The 16,741-nt window shown below is 41.6% G+C and overlaps 1 protein-coding gene across 4 annotated transcripts in view; it reads right to left on the bottom strand.

The window, feature by feature from the left end:
- PRICKLE2 (prickle planar cell polarity protein 2) overlaps window positions 1–16,741 on the bottom strand; it is a 278,984-nt gene that overhangs the window by 49,307 nt on the left and 212,936 nt on the right. For all 4 annotated transcript variants that reach the window (XM_029050890.1, XM_007668265.3, XM_007668266.4 and 1 more), the window contains 3 exons: window positions 5,190–5,303; window positions 2,813–2,950; window positions 1,324–1,527 (listed from right to left, as the gene is read on the bottom strand). In XM_029050890.1, coding sequence (XP_028906723.1) covers window positions 1,324–1,527; window positions 2,813–2,950; window positions 5,190–5,303 — 456 coding nt within the window. The remainder of the gene's footprint in view (window positions 1–1,323; window positions 1,528–2,812; window positions 2,951–5,189; window positions 5,304–16,741) is intronic.

Below are 16,741 nucleotides of genomic sequence, written 5' to 3'. Positions count from 1 at the left end.
TCTGCAATCATTCTGGCAGTGTATGCATAGACTTTCCAGGGGCAACACAGTCCCTTTCCCGTAGGGGGCTCACAATCTGAGTAATAGTCTAAGTTGTTAGGAAAGATAAAGTTATGTAAAAATCATTCATTCATTCATTCAATAATGCAGAGCACTATGTGCACAGCACTGTACTAAACGCTTGGAATGTAAAATTCGGCAACAGTTTGAAACAATCCTTGCCCAACGATGGGCTCACAGTCTACCACAATTAAATATGGCCAGTGGAATGGTTAAGAGCTTGATCTTTACCATTAACCTCAAAAACATAATCAGGTACATATACCAGCTTTCCTTGGTGGTGGCAGGGGAGGTGGGGGTGGCAGGGATGCCTCAGTGTTAGTCCACTCATCCAAAGGAAATGTATAATAGTGAGGTGGAGAGGACATTGCTAAAGCTCCCTTTTCACAACAGAACAATTACTCTACCACACCTGCCTCCTCCATGCCTCCCAGCACTGGGAGTGGCTAATGCCTCACCTCCCTGTATAACTACAATTCTGCCTGAATTTTTCCCCTTTACCATGGTTTTAAGATGTCTCATGGATGGAAGGGGTCAGTCAATCTCTTTTTCTTTCTGATTCTCTTATTCTGATACAGAGAAAAGGAACACCCAGCTGGCCTTCCAGATAACCAGAAAAATGGTGTTGGGGGGATACAATGTTCACTCTCTACCCTCCTCTCCCTCCCAAATACTACTGAACATTTCTTTTCCTTTATTCCTACCCCACCCGTCCTCTATTAAAAAAGAAGCAAACCTATTAAGGTCCCCCATTTAAAGACAGCACCTTAGAAGAGGAGTTTGGTGTGTCCTTTCTGAAGGATGATCAGAGATCTTTGATTGCCTCTGATTATCTGTCACAAACTGTGTCTTGCTCATGGAGTGCATACTCCATTTTAGTTGGGGTGTAGGCTGAGGCCCTCAGGGCTCTCACCTCCAGGATGGAGTATAGAATCAACACCTGCTTAGTTAAAATATCTCCCCTAGCAGAAGCCAATAAGTCAGGGAAGAACCTGCCATGACCAGACACTGTGAGATGCTTCCAGACTTTTTGGCAAACAGGATGGGTGGAGTTTGGGATTTGAGATTTGCTACTGAGGGAAAAGAGGGTGTAGGGTCTAAGATTTCTTAATTTGAAGCCTGTGAATGCTGGGTGCGCCAGGAGCCATGGGAACGACTTCAGGCTGGTGTGAATGTCACAGAGGTGATCTTTGCACTAGAGTAGTGGTGTCCAGGTACTTCCACTACAAGGATGCCCTGAAGATCAGTTAGAGCTGCTCTCACCTCATCGCATGCTGCACATCGAGGTTTCAGGCATTCGGCATGGTGTCTGCCACAATAGATTTTCCCATCTTGGTAGAAGTATATAAGGTCGACCAGCAATTCATTACAGACTGTGCACATGAAGCATGGTGGATGCCAGCAAATGCCATGTCCTGCTCTGGATGCAAACACAGCTATATCTCCTCCATTAATCTGGCCTCCGCACTAGGAAAGGAAATAAGGGAGAGATGGCTTTTAACATTCTGTAGTATCCCAGAGAGGCACAGGTTGCAGGGGATAGTTCTAAAAGCTGAGCTGCTTCTCTGAACTTTACAATGGGCTGCTGAAAGGCATTTGCCTTGGGAAACTTAAAAATGGGACTGAAGGAGTATTGTTGAACAGAATTCACAATTCACAGCACTCATTATTCAGTTTCTAAGGAAAATGATAAAAAGGATGACAAATCTCATTTTCAGGTCTTTTTTCCCTTTTACTACACTTCTAAATTGCTTTCCTCTCTGCCTCCCTCTTTCAGCCATAGCAAGCTCCACTTTCATCCCTTATCCCTTCATAATCCCCTCTAAAACTCCACACTAATATTACCTCCCCTACTCTCAGACTGTTTCCCCTTTCTGCTCCCCTAGTCTGATTTCACTTCCCAGTCTTTTGCATGGATCAAAAGCAAACCTGGGGGGGGTGACAGATGAAAGGGAGATCCCAGGAGGCAGAGATATGGAAAATAATGACTTCAGAATGGTAAGGTTTTTGGCAGCAGGGGAAGTGAACAGTTTGGAACCCAAGGTAGAGAGAAACTCTCCCTGTCCTGCCCTGCCACACAAAATCTCACTGACATCACACTGGCCTGTGCCTATGCTCTCTTCAGTTGAGCTGTAAAAGCTCTTAAGACACAGCTTGTTCCCATATTAAAACGCCTGCATTTCCTAAAATGAAACATATCCTATGAAAGAAATCAGCAACCTGATGGTGGCATCCTCAAACCGGGAAAGCCATTCAAAAAGCTCAGATTGTTGCTCCCCCGTCAGCAAGGGGATTCTCCTGTTCCAATGGTAAGCCAGAATGCTGATAGGGCAGCAATGCCTAGGTGTGGTGGGTGCTGCCTGGGGAGGGGGCTTTGGGGAGAAAAACACAAGGCTGGGCATCAGGAGTCCAGGTTCGGCCTCTGATTTTCTGGGTGACCTTGAGCAAGTCACTTAACCTCTCTGTACCTCAACTTCTTCATCTGTAAATTAAGGTCAACAATACCTGCCCCTCCCTTAAAGTGATGTTTGAGTAAAAAATATATAACAGAGAATGAATTCAAGATAAATCAAGCTATCATAATAACTAATAAATACTAACCACGATAGAATTAATCCAAGGATGATGACATCTTCCAACAGACTAAGGATATACATTCATTTTTATAAAAAGCTATATTGCCACTTTTTCCTGTTAGGACTCAGGGGTTCCTCTCTTGCCCTTATTAGCATTTCTGGTATCTTGTCCTTACCTGTTCGCAAATGGCTCCAGTCATTGTTACGGGGAAAGGCCTGACATTTCCTCGGCCTAAATTCTCTCGTTTTCTTTGATTGCTGAAAAGTTTCAGCTCCCTCTTTTCTTCCTCATCCAGTGAATTACAGTATCGAACCTAAAACCCACAAAGTACTTTCAGAATTACTGCTTTCCTTAATAGAGGGCTGCTGCCAGAGGAGGCCGTTGCATATTCAAAGTGAGCCAGTTTCTATTGAACAACCACCCGTGCATTGAATAATGCTCTGCTCAAGGTCAATTCAATTGAAGCTCTATCAGATCTAATGGAGATGGTTGGAGCTTATTATAGTATGGAGAGCTTTGCAATTAGAGGATCCTCTATTTACTTGTAGCTGATAATCATACAAAAGTTTTGTAATCCCTTTGCTGGCCTGCCACCCATTACTCAGCAAGTTTCAATTTCCAAGGACTTTTGGAAATACACTTTGAGTTGAAACTTGAGCCAGCCCAGAAACATCCTTTTTTCCCACTGAAATGAAATGCCAAACTGGTTTCAAGAGGGCTAGTGTTTTATTCATCAACAGATCACCCCGGAAGTTAACCATTCTCCTGGGTTTTCTACTGGACTGCAGTCACATTTTACCCTCAGTGCCAAGGTAAACACCGTCCAATCTACTGTAAAATGCTGAAGGAACTTAAAAAAATATCATCGGGATCAAAAGCTCACAATCTAACACTATTTGCAGAAAACGAAATGGAAAAGAACTTTTGGAGGCTCAGTAATTGTTCTAGAGGTAGCATTTGAAGATGCTGGAGGTAAAGGAGGAGCAGGGAATTAAGTAGAGCATTTCCCCTCAGCCCCTGAATTACTGGTGGGGTTTGTTGGGTTTAAGTACTTTAAATTGGGCAAGTTATTTCTCCATGAATGCATTCAAATTGTCCTGTTTGGGGGAAGTAGTAAATGGCTTCAATATTTATTCTGAAATAATTGCCTGCCCACAGACACTAATTAACTTCTTAGTTTAAGAATGTTCTTAAATGAAAATTCTATGTGGGTCTAATTTGCTCACACAGAATCTTCATGATTATTAAGCATAGATTTGTAAGGCGCCTGTTCATATAAAACCATGAAGTTAACCCTTCAAAACCACATAATTAAAAACATAGAAAAGCAAATCACCCTCTGATTAACAACAGAAAATAGTCTACATGCACGGCGTGAAGAGAAAACAGAAAACATCTGAGTGACAGAACAGTTGTTTACACCAGACATTTTACAGACCAATATTTGAAGGAGGCACACCCGTCATGCCTGTAAAAACCCACATTTTCACTTCCAAATTAGCAAACTGTGCCTCAAGTTACAATCCTGTGTTTGTCTGCTCTAAAATAAAATACAATTACTTGTCTGTAGAAACACTGATTTGGGTGCATAAGGGATAAAAAAAGGGGGTGCAATATGGAAATCACTGGAGCAGAAGTCTCTTCAAGGTTTTGATTCCCTTTTACTCATTTGTTCTGATATCCCAAGTCAGCTATCGGGGACAAGAAATTGAGGATAGGGTGCTGAGTAAGAACCAGCAAATTGTTCCCACTGTCAGAGCAGCCTCTTTGATTGTGGGGGAAAAAAATCGGATATGCCATTTCTGGGTGATTAATAATTTTTCCTCAATATCCCCAAATTGGCTTTAGGAGCAGCAGTTTACTCCCTTTACTCCATCATATTCAGTCATCCTAGTTTGTAGCATTCTTAAAAAAAATTTTAGATCGACTATTTCATCTTACAACTGGGTTTCGTGACTGAAATGACAAACTCTGATTGAAATTTCAAAAAGGTAACAAAGCTTCATTCAGTGTTTCAGGAGGCATATCTGCATAAAAGATCATCCCTAAAGCTCAGAAATTCATAACTAGTTTATGTACTGTCTAACCCATCCCAGAGCACAACAAAGAAGATAAGCAAATTTTGCAATACAAAAAGTTTTCCAAAATAAATGAGTGTCGTGAAAAAAAATTACCGGATGTGAACTTTCTATTTGAATCACAAACATCTCAAAAGTACACAGTCACCATCAATACTGCACTTTATCTTTCTCAACAAAAACAATTTGGAATTGAGAAGTTTTACCTTTACTACACCCTGGTGACCCAGAGTGTCGACTGAGATAGGCTCACCTCCACAACACTAGCATGGTACAAGTATTAGAGCCTGGCAAAGATGACTGTATTTGAAAAGATGTTTTGGAGCATTTGTTTTAATAAAAAATGAAATCTGAAATAAAATACACAATTTTTCTTTGGAGAAGGTGCTAAACATGGTTTCTTGTGCTAGATTAAGATGAGATCATTCCCAAAGTACTAAGAAATAGCACCTTAAATCATTGTTAACCTCTTACCTCATTGTCATGTGGTGGTAGCTGGTGTAGAAGCTGTTTTATTCTTAATTTCTCTCCGGGACTATTTACATAGGGCACCTTCTCTTCTGGAAGACAGCTATAATACTGGTGAACCTAAAAGAAAAAAGACAGCCAGGGGAAATGGTTATCTGATAAACTTGGACATCTGTACTTACCGGAACATTTAAGAAATAATGACCAAATAGAAAAGAAATAGATCACTTGAAGCAAATAAACGACTCAAAACGTTCTGCCTGGAACCAGTGAAACATGTCGATTAAGAAACAAGTGAAGCAAATACTACTTCATCATTACAAAATTCACCTCCCTTCATAAAGTCAAAATAAAGCCATCAAGTTTTCCTTGAAAAAGTGAGGTTAGCCCACATACAGGAGAGTGCTGAGAGTAGAATTTTTCTAATCAAACACCCCTAGATTTGACTTTACCATTTTGCCTGTTAGTCTCCAACATGTTAGCATGATTCCCTAGCCAAGGGGATATGTCAGCACCTGTCTCTGCAGCGAAGGTTAATGCCTCTCCTTGGCACTCACAGTGTTCCTGGGTCCCTCAGCCTCCACCTACACTAAAAACCCTCCAGTTCCTCTTGAACAGTGCATAGAGACAATCAGCAGTTGCAATCTGTCAGAAAGAGTGTTTCGCCTATTCTTCGTCCCGGAGTGTGTAATTAAAAATAATTATTAAAGTATTAAACATTGGGATCATTGAAAGATTTTGTGTACATGATTTTAGGCACTGTCTCTCTCTCTCTCTCACACACACACGCACGTGCACGTACACACACACACACACACACACACCCCCGGTATTAATTTGGAAACTCACCAAGGACCCGCAATTAAGGAGAAAGAAAATACGTGGTTTTAAATGTAGCCTCTGACAAGCGAAAAAGTTCACCATAATGCATACACAACAAATAAAGAGAAAGGAAAATGATCAAAACATGAAATATGCCACTGAGCTAGAAAAAAAACCCTCCCCAAGCTACTTAGATGACATCATGGAAAAATTATTTGAAATAATTCTTCGGCATCATACATGTCTCTTATAAAACGGGACATTTCGTGATACAATCTGGAAGGAAAGTAAGTAGTTCTAAATGCTCTGCATTTACAACATTTTCTGACAGACTGCAATTGCAATTCCCTTGAGTTTAGAGGACTTCAGATGGGATTCCTTCCTTCAGGAGCATCTGGATGAAGAGAAGGACAAGTTGTGGTACGTAGTCTTACTTCAAGTGCTCAGTTAGGGGGAACTGTGGAGTGATTGAACTAACTCTTATTCCAAAAGAGGCTTTGCGATAACATTAAAAAAAATGGAAAAAGCCATCTTTATTTTGGTAACCAAGGTATAGGACTATACACAAATACATACACATCATTTTAATACGAAAACAGAGGCATACATCTACAGTCTGTTTGTTAGACAATCACTTCATTATGAGTGGCAGGGCTCTTGCAATATCTCCCTCAAGGTATCTGGCATGGAGGCACGAACTGGAAAACAAATCTCTGGCTCTCAAGTTATCTTCCTAATGCACTGTGTGGATTACCAACATTTGCACTGCAAAAATATTAAAGCCCTAAATTGTTTTATAATTTAGGGCTAGGGATCATGGCTGGCCAATTGGCAGCCAGCACACGAGGCCTTCCTCCCTGTTTCTGAAGCCACATCCTGCCCACAAAGTGTGCCAGCTTTAAAATACCCTGCCTGCTCTGGGTCTTGCATGAAAGTTTGTTCTATGCCGCTCATAACGATTGACTGCTCCAGGGCCTGGGTCAACATCAGTTCATCAACTTAATTTCATAGGTAGTACATTAGAAGTGTTTATTCAATAAGAATTCATTATTTATGGTGGATTAATGCACCTTATCAAGAGTCCTTTATTTCTTCCTTTAGTTACTTAGAACTCAAATCCCTCTTGGATGCTGTTATAGCCGTGCCGTCAGACTTGGTCCAGGCATCAGGTTAACCTTTTGATCAAAACCTGCAGATGACCTGACCCTGCTGACCACTTCAAATCTGACCTCAAAGGGTAAAGACCACCTCAAAATTGAGTTGGTTGCTTTTTCTCTCACTTCAAATCCATTTTAACCTAGTGAACTTCATGAAGACATGAGACTCAGAGAGGAACTAAATACAATATTAGCTGCATATTTTGCAGCTGAGTTCATATTTACATCCAGAACAAATACTAGAAATTGCCTTCTGTTGTGACTTTCCCTGGTAAGGGATGGAAACCTAAACAAGGGCTCAAGTCAGTTTCCAAAGGACTGTGGTGCACTCTAAAGCCATCTACTGCTCATTCTGGAGGCAGACTTTTTGGTTCCCTTGTTTTGGCCCATTCAGTTGCAAATGTCCCTATCAGAATGCAGCTCAGTGACTATGTCTATTCTTTAACATTCTCATAAGTACCTAATCTAACGGTAGTATCTTGAAGATGCTCAACAAATGCCTGTTTGAATGGCTGAGGACAACATATGAAATATTGTATACATGTGTATATATATATATATATATATATATATATATATATATGTACACACACATATGCAAAATTTTTAAAAAGTAAAAAAAAAAAAAAACAACATCCCTCTTAACTAGAACAAATGCCAATAATATGCCTATATTAGGATTTCTGAAGATGGGCGGTAGGGCTTACTTGTTTGAGGGTTTGTGGCAACTGCCCCCCCAAATAGTGACCATCACTAACTGCTGAATGCATGACACTGCTCTAAAATGCTTCATCCCAAGATTTTTTCTTACCTATTTAGAAGCCTGGCACCACGGGCCTGGAGCTCCGGGGTCAAATGGGGGCAGCCCGAGGGCCAGGGCTGCCCCCATCCTTCTTGCTTGACACCCCGGAGGAGAAGCCTGCCTTCCCAACACTTAGAGTGTTGGGAAAGTTGTGACAGCTTGGACAGGGCGATCCGGACTGGAGCGGTGAGGAGATAAGGCACGAACTGTTATTTTTTTTACTCTTATTTTTTATTTTGTTTTATTTTTAGCCTGCAATTTTTCCCCTGGATCTGTTCTCCCCCCCTCCCACCTTACCCCTCCCCCCGCTTTTAGATTATGAGCCCCCGTGGGTCAGAGACAGTGTCTGAGTCAATGTCCATGCATTCTTTCCAGTGCTTCACACATTATAAGTGCTTAATAAATGTGGTTAATTGATTTAAATCATGAAAATGGCATTGTCCTCAGTTTAAGAGGCCCAGTACTGAGGCGAGAGGCATACTACCCATAGTAACTCCAAGACAATGATGAAAAGCAACTTGGCCTTTTGTCATCAACTAAACTAGATTTACCACAAACTTTCCTCTTGGTGCTTTTCAAAGAAAGGAGATTGGCAGTGTTAGAGGAAGGGGAGGAACACCCCCTACTCTCCTTCTGAATAAGCCACATTTCAAGGTCTCAATTCTATAAAATTAATTGAACTGCTCAACCCAAAGTTTGGGGGAGTTGGGGAACATGATTTTCTTTGGCTTCTCTCACAAAAAATGACTACGAGACCAAAAACAAATAAAAAGTGAACATCTGGTCAGGTCTAATATTTAGCATACTTCCTGGCACAACAAGCACTACAGATGGAATCACCCCCCAAAACTCCATGCACAGCTCATTTTAGCCCCCAAATTTTACTTGGTAATTTTCATAGCAAAGTAAGCATGGCTCAACTGATTTCATAGAATGGAATTACCCAACCTCCCTGCATCACCCCCAATACCCCTGTGGCAAGGCTCACTTTAACCCCTAAATTTTACTTGGTAATTCTCTTAGCAAAGTATGGCTCGACTGATTTTGTAGAATGGAATTATCTAACCTCTCTGCATTTTTTAAAGAGGAGAAGAAAAATAAGACACAACATAGTTTTGCTTTGTGCACATTCCCCCAACTGAAGAGTTTCTTATGATGTTCAATGTGAAGAACTGCATGGTAAATACTAATTGATTGTGAAGTATTTCACATTCATCTTTGGGAATAAAAGATACATATCCATTTGGCCAAAGGGATGGCATAGTAGAATTATTTAACGGCACTTTAAAAACAAATAAGCGGCTTGTGAAAACAAAATATTTGTGAGCCTTTATTTAAGGTGTTTTGGGAGTTTCACTAAGCTTCATTTTGTCTTAAACGATTGCAAGAGATTTAGTCAGAGTTCAAAGAAACAGTACAAAGCCCTGTCTCACTCAGTTTGAAACAAATTTGTGCTTGTAAAGGAGAAATTGCACGTTTGACAGAATTTTAGTCCGAGCACAGAAATTTTCATAAGGTAGTTGGGGAAAAATTACTGCTTGTAAAATAAACAAGTCTTTGATTTGGATAAAACAAAATCTGACAAAATAAACATGGCCTCAAAGAGGGTGACAAAATCCTAGCCCAGTTTAGAAAGGCAAATTTTGGTTCATCTTATTTTGTTATCATTTAATATCCTGTAGAAGTCCCAGTGTGGTTCAGAGGGAGGAGAGAGCAGGAACAACACAAAGTAGAGGTCAGATCTTGTTCTTTCCACATCTCTTTTCCTCTCATAAAGTTCTTCTTGAAGCTAAAATGCTAATGAACAGGTATAGCAGATGCAGAAGGTGTGAAATAAAGATGAATGTAATTCAAAATTCTCTGAGGCAAAAAAGTACATCACCTGAACAATAATCTGTGAAGTGGAATACAACATTTGGAAGATATTACAAAAGCAAATGTTTACCACTAGGCAAAAAGCCTGTATTTCACCGGGCATGACAGACACATGGACCCTCAGAGATTGCTGGGATAATGGTGCATGAAGGCAGCAAGGGCAGAAAGAGGAATAGGGAGGCCTGGGAGTGGGGACAGCACAAGCATGAGCATGGAGATATGGAAGGAGACAGATAAAACTGCTCAAGACTTACTTCTCCTGCTAGCTCTCTTCCATGGTATTTTCATGGTATTTCCAATTTGGCCACTGTAGCTGGAAGTAGGACCTTTCTGGGTACCTTCCTCAAACACCTCATATGGCTATTCATTTCTCTTCATGTTAAATTCCAGCCTATTGACTTTAAAATTTTTCAATCGATGATACTTACTGAGTGCTTATTGTGTGCAGAGCAATCATTGATATTTATTGAGCTCTTACTGTATGCAGAGCACTGTACTAAGCACTTGGGAAAGTACAATGTAACAGAGTTGGTAGACGCATTCCCTGCCCACCATGAGCTTACAGTCTAGATGATTGTATTTTCTCCAGCTGTCTCCCTCTTAACTACCTGGTCACTTCAGTTCACCCCTCAAAAGCTAACCTTTGAACTACACTTCAATTTCCACTTTCCAATTTGTGACCCACCACTCACACCTTTCCCCTTCCAAAAACTCCTTTCCCCACTGAAGTCTACCCAACCTCTTCCCTGACTTCCTCAAGATACTCCTAAATGCCTTCTCTAAGGGGCACTGCTTGACTTATCCCCACCTTCCTGGCCCACATCATCCTATCAGCTACTTTAGCACGTACATTTATACGCTTATTAATTGCCTACTTATTGTTATGGAACTTGTAAAGTGCTTAGTGTGTGTCAATCCCTGGTCTAAGCCCTGGGGTAGATACAAGTTAAACAGGCCAAATACAGTCCCTGTCCCACATGAGGCTTACAGACTAAGTAGGAGGGAGAACAGGGATTGAATCCTCATTTATCAGTTGAGGAAACTGAGGCAGAGCAAAGTTAAGTGACTTGCCCAAGGTCACACATCAGGCAAGTGGCAGAGCTAGGATTAGAAGTCAGGTCCTATGGTTCCCAAGTCCATGCTTTATCCACTAGGCCATGATGCTTCCCTCACTTATGTGTTTAACCAATTGTATCTATGATTTTGCTCCTTTACCTACCGAGTGTTTGTCAATTTAATAATAATTAATAATTGTAGTATTTGTTAATTGCTTATTATGTGCCAAGCGCTGCAAATCAGGTTGGGCACTGTCCCTGTCCCATGTGGGGCTCACACTCTCAAACTCCATTTTACAGAAGAGGTAACTGAGGCCTAGAGAAGTGAAGTGACTAGCTCAAAGTGACACAGCAGACAATTGGCAGAGCTGGGATTAGAACCCATAACATTCTGTCTCACAGGCCCATACTCTATTCACTACACCATGCTGCTTCTTTAACTGTGGTCCTCTTTCCTCTCCCATTTCATTATGAGCTCCTAGGGAGTAGAAACCATGTGTCACTTCCAAAGTGTGTGCCCAAGAGCTCAGAAAGGTGCTCTGAACACAGTAGGAGCTCAATGAATGCTGTCGATATGGTTCTGTCAGCTCTGCTAGCTGTCCCAGTCCACTCACACAGGAGTTGGGGATGAGTGGGTGTACATAACAGCCTGGTAGTTGGCCAGGAGGAGAATGCTTACTGCTTTTCCTCTTCCCGCTCCCTGACCCATTTTTACCATAGACCTGCTGCTCTGGGAGACAGAGCTGTGAGAGGAGGGCACATTTGAGCAAGGGTTAGGTGCTTATTCTGCATGTATCCCTTACATGCTGGCCCTCCAAGCCAACTGTCACCAGGGAGCCATATGCAAGCTGGTCAGAATGCTCACATCATAACCAGGAGGGTGAAAACTTCTCATTTGTACATACGGTCTAGGAGGGACTAATCATAGTGTTTGACCGACATTATTGGAGACATTAAACCATACCTCTTCTCAGGTAATCTAGCTGCAAAATTGAGAGGCAATTTTGGCCTGCCCTTCTATATATGCCAGACCACCACTCTCCCCACCTTCAAAGCCTTATTAAGGTCACATCTCCTCCAAGAGGCCTTTACCGATTAAGCCCTGCTCCCTCTCCCTCCTGTGTCGTCTATGCTCTTGGATCGGTGACTTATGGCATTTGGTATTCACCCCCATCCTCAGCCCCAAAACACTTATGTACATATCTATACATTATAGATTTTTTATTTATGTGACTGTCTGTCTCCTCCCTAAACTGTAAGCTCACTGTGGGCAAGAAATATGTCCAACTCTGTTGTAATGTACTCTCCCAAGTGCTTAGTTTAGTGCTCTGCACACCGTAAGCGCTCAATAAATACCAAGGATTGATTAATATGGAAATACCCCAGGAATTCGCCAAGAGGCATAATAGGAGCACAGAAGATGCTACATAGAGACAAAGCATCTTCACACCAAGCTTCAATATGCTAATATTTTTAATACACTTACCACCTGCTAACATTAATGTGGCAATGCAAGTGTCTTTTCCAAGAACTTGCAAGACCTATGAATAGGTGAACAAACGTGATGAGTGGTGTTTGGAGAGTTAAACAGCAATGCTATTTATTGCTATTGTCTTCCTTTTCCTTTGAAACGTAGCTTTCAACTTAATAGATTCAGAAATGAATAATTTAGGGAATTCCAGTCTAATACCTAAAACATGCCCCAGTTACACAACTGAGATAAAAATGAAAAACAAAAATATGTTTTGGGTTGGGGCCAAAGCGTTAAGAGTAGAAATGGAGTTGCAAAGTTAAAACTAGTTTTGTCTCCTTGTAACTCCTGAAAGGTGCCATCACCATCTCTCATGAGAGAATGCATGGCTAAGTATAGGCAGTGCTGAACTAGTACTTAGGATAGCCAGGGTAATTGCCCTAGGACCCCCGAGACAACAGGGACCCATTTTAAGTCCTAAGAAGCCCCAGGTGTGCCAATGGAGTTCAACCTATCTTGTCTCTGACCCATTTTGCACACCCTCCCCCTTCATGGAAATCCCTCCTCTCTCAATTCGGCCAAGCCATGATCCTCCTCTTTAAAGCCTTCCCCCAAATCCAACTCCTCCAGAAGGCATTCAATCAATGGTGGTTATTGAGCACTTACTGTATGCAGAGCACTGTACTAAGTGCTTGGGAGAGTATAATAAAAATAATTGGAAGATGGGATCCCTACCCTGAGCTCAGTTCATCCTCACTTCTCTGGTCATGTCATCCAATCAGCCACTCTTACCACTTTATGTTTGTATCTGTTTTAATTCATTTACTTATTGTATTTAGCCATTGTACTTACTTTTGTTTTTAATCACAAATCAATGCTTTTTACTCTCATTCCTACTGCATATATACAATCTGTGTCTGCTATTCTCTGCCATTAGACTGTAAACTCTTTGAAGAAGGATAGTGTTTTCTCCTTTTATTGTAGCCTCCTGAGTGCCCATTACAGTGCTCTGAACCCAGAAGGTGCTCATGTGCTGATGATGATAATGGCAATGATGAAGTGTTTCTGGAATCACTGCAGACAACACAGCTCCCAAAACACCCAGATTCCAGTGCTCAATAAATTGGCTGATTGATTAAAATCACTGCAGACAACCCCACTCCAAAACCTCCCAGATTCCAGTGTTCAGGACATGTAGACTGCAAACTCATTATGGACAGGGGACAGGTCTGCTAATTCTCTTGTATTGTACTCTCCCAGATGCTTAGAACAGTGCTCTGCACATAGTAAGCACTCAATAAATAGCATTGATTGGTTGATATAGCTGTTGGAGTGGGAGTTTAACTAGTTCCCAATGGCCATAGTCTAGGTTAGAATTACCAGTGCTAGGAGCCCCTGGGATTTGAAATGATGGTTACGTCCTGCCTTCTCTCCCTCCCCTCCCGCCGGGCCCACATAGATACTCACGCTAACACTGTGGGGTGGGAAGGGCAAAGGAAAAGTTCACTCCAGGGCCTCAAAGTCTCTTATTCTACTGCTGAGTGTGCATCTGACATATGTAATATGTCTAAATTAGGGCCACAGAGGGAGAAGCAAAGGAGACCATACTTGTCTCTTGCAAAAACATCAAAAGCAATTCACTCTCCCTATTTTAGAAAGATTCGCAGTTTGAAAATTGTTTGTTAAAGAAGAAGAAAAATGCTAATAAACTCACTAGGAATTTACTGTTTCTGTAGAAGGAAAAAAACACTCTTGGTAATTGAATCTAGAGAAAAATTCTTTACGGTTGAGCCAACTGTCTTTGAACAAATTGTGGAAAATAATCGTTTTACTTCCTAAGTATGCACTGTAGTAGGGTGTTTTTTAAGGTCCATTCCCTGTTTTAGAATATTAGCCCTCATTAATTGGTTAGAATATACAATTCTTTTTTGCTTAGTGTACTTTCTTTTGGTTAAAATTTTCTGAATGTTTTGAACAGAGAATGTTCTCTTATTGGGGATTGGAGGGAAATAATAATAATAATAATGTTGGTATTTGTTAAGCGCTTACTATGTGCCGAGCACTGTTCTAAGCGCTGGGGTAGACACAGGGGAATCAGGTTGTCCCACGTGGGGCTCACAGTCTTCATCCCCATTTTACAGATGAGGTAACTGAGGCACCGAGAATACAATGCAAGGAATTGAGGATATTATTCAAGACAACTTTTTTGCCTTTAGATTTATGCAGGGGCTCATCATTTTTCCTTCATAAAACTCCTAGATACTATTTAGAAATTTGCAGACATGTACATATAAAAAAAAATAGTGCAAAATGGTATTTGCACCAAGAACATGGTCCTTCACCTATTCACAGAAAACTGACAATGACACAGATCGGTGTTTGTTATTACAGAAATCCAGCCAGGCTTCTGGTGAACCACTGACATATTGGGGTTTGGAGTGGTTATATCAACATGGAGAAAAAGAAAAATTAGCAGTGAAGCCACAGAGAAGACTGAGGCTGCTTCACCACGACACAGTTATCTGTTGTGGAAAATGGAACAAGCACTCCAGTGGTTTAGTAACACACACACACACAAACACACACACACACACACACACACACAAAAGCCACAGAAGCGTCACCCAAGACCAACAGGTTGTAACTGCTTCAGGAGTTTTACGATGAAAGTCAGGGAACCACTAGAGCAGGACTGTCAAGACAGTACATTTAATGGGCAGCAGAATTGAATAAAAGTATAATGAGCTGTTATTTTGAACCATATAATTAGAAACCATGATGACAGCATACAGACTGGCAATGTATCAGCATTTTATAGCAAAGTAGCACGAATGGACAGCAAGCCTAACTGTACAAATGTAGCATATTAAACTAGTTAAACTAAAATTGGGTGAGAAATAGATCTAAATGTGTTCCCCAGGGATTATTCATGTTTCTGTTTAATACCTTTATCAATTATTTGAATGAAGGAATGTGGAACATGCTTATCAATTATGCAGATGATGCTGAATTGAGGGGGGAGGGGGTGCTAACAACACCCTGGAAGGCAAAACCTAAACCCCAAATGACCTAGACAAGTTGGAAAATGGACACAGAAAAACAATGAAATTCAGTGAAGACAGGGATAAGGTGGTACACTTAGGAAGAAACAAACAAGTCATAAATACAGGATGGAAAAAACAACTTAGGAGAAAGTACACCAGAAAAAGATTTGGTGGTCAGAGTAGATCAAAAGCTGAAAGAATTAGCAATGTAACACCCTAATTACAAAAGCCAACACCTCACTGGGATGGATAAATAGGAGTAGAATATGCAAAGGTCTGAAAATAATGTTTCCACTGTAGACTGTAAACTCTTGGAGAGCAGAGATGGTGTCTTCTAAATCAATCAGTCATATTTATTGAGCACTTACTATGTGCACAACACTGTACTAAGTGCTTGTGAGAGTATAATAGAATAGAATTAGAAGACATTTTCCCTGTCCATAATTAGCTTACAGTCTGCTCTCTGATCTCCCTTCCTCCTCTCTCGCCCCGCTCCAGTCTATTCTTCATTCTGCTGCCCGGCTCATCTAAAAAGCCTGGGCTTCGGAGTCAGAGGTCATGAGTTCGACTCCCGGCTCTGCCACTTGTCAGCTGTGTGACTGTGGGCAAGTCACTTAACTTCTCTGTGCCTCAGTTACCTCATCTGTAAAATGGGGATTAACTGTGAGCCTCACGTGGGACAACCTGATTACCCTGTATCTACCCCAGCACTTACAACAGTGCTCTGCACATAGTAAGCGCTTAACAAATACCAGCATTATTATTATTATTCCTGCAGAAACGCTCTGGGCATGTCACTCCCCTTCTTAAAAACCTCCAGTGGTTGCCTATCAACCTCCGCACAACACAAAAACTTCTCACTCTAGGCTTCAAGGCTCTCCATCACCTTGCCCCCTCCTACCTCTTATCTCTTTCCACCTTCCTACCTCTCCTCTCTTATCTCTTTCCACCCTCCTACCTCTCCTCTCTTATCTCTTTCCACTGCCCACCCCGCAGGCTCCACTCCTCTGCCGCCCACCTCCTCACCGTCCCCCGTTCTTGCCTATCCCACCGTCGACCCCTGGGCCACGTCCTCCCGCGGTCCTGGAATGCCCTCCCTCCTCACCTCCACCAAACTAATTCTCTTCCCCTCTTCAAAACCCTACTTAAAGCTCACCTCCTCCAAGAGGCCTTCCCAGTCTGAGCTCCCCTTTTCCCTCTGCTCCCTCTACCCCCCCTTTCACCTCTCCGCAGCTAAACCCTCTTTTCCCCCCTTTCCCTCTGCTCCTGCCCCTCTCCCTTCCCATCCCCTCAGCACCGTACTCATCCGCTCAATTGTATATATTTTCATTA

The sequence above is a fragment of the Ornithorhynchus anatinus genome, chromosome X1 (genome assembly GCF_004115215.2).
Source record: "Ornithorhynchus anatinus isolate Pmale09 chromosome X1, mOrnAna1.pri.v4, whole genome shotgun sequence".
Taxonomy (NCBI): Eukaryota; Metazoa; Chordata; class Mammalia; order Monotremata; family Ornithorhynchidae; genus Ornithorhynchus; species Ornithorhynchus anatinus.
This window is presented reverse-complemented; position numbering and strand designations above follow the sequence as displayed.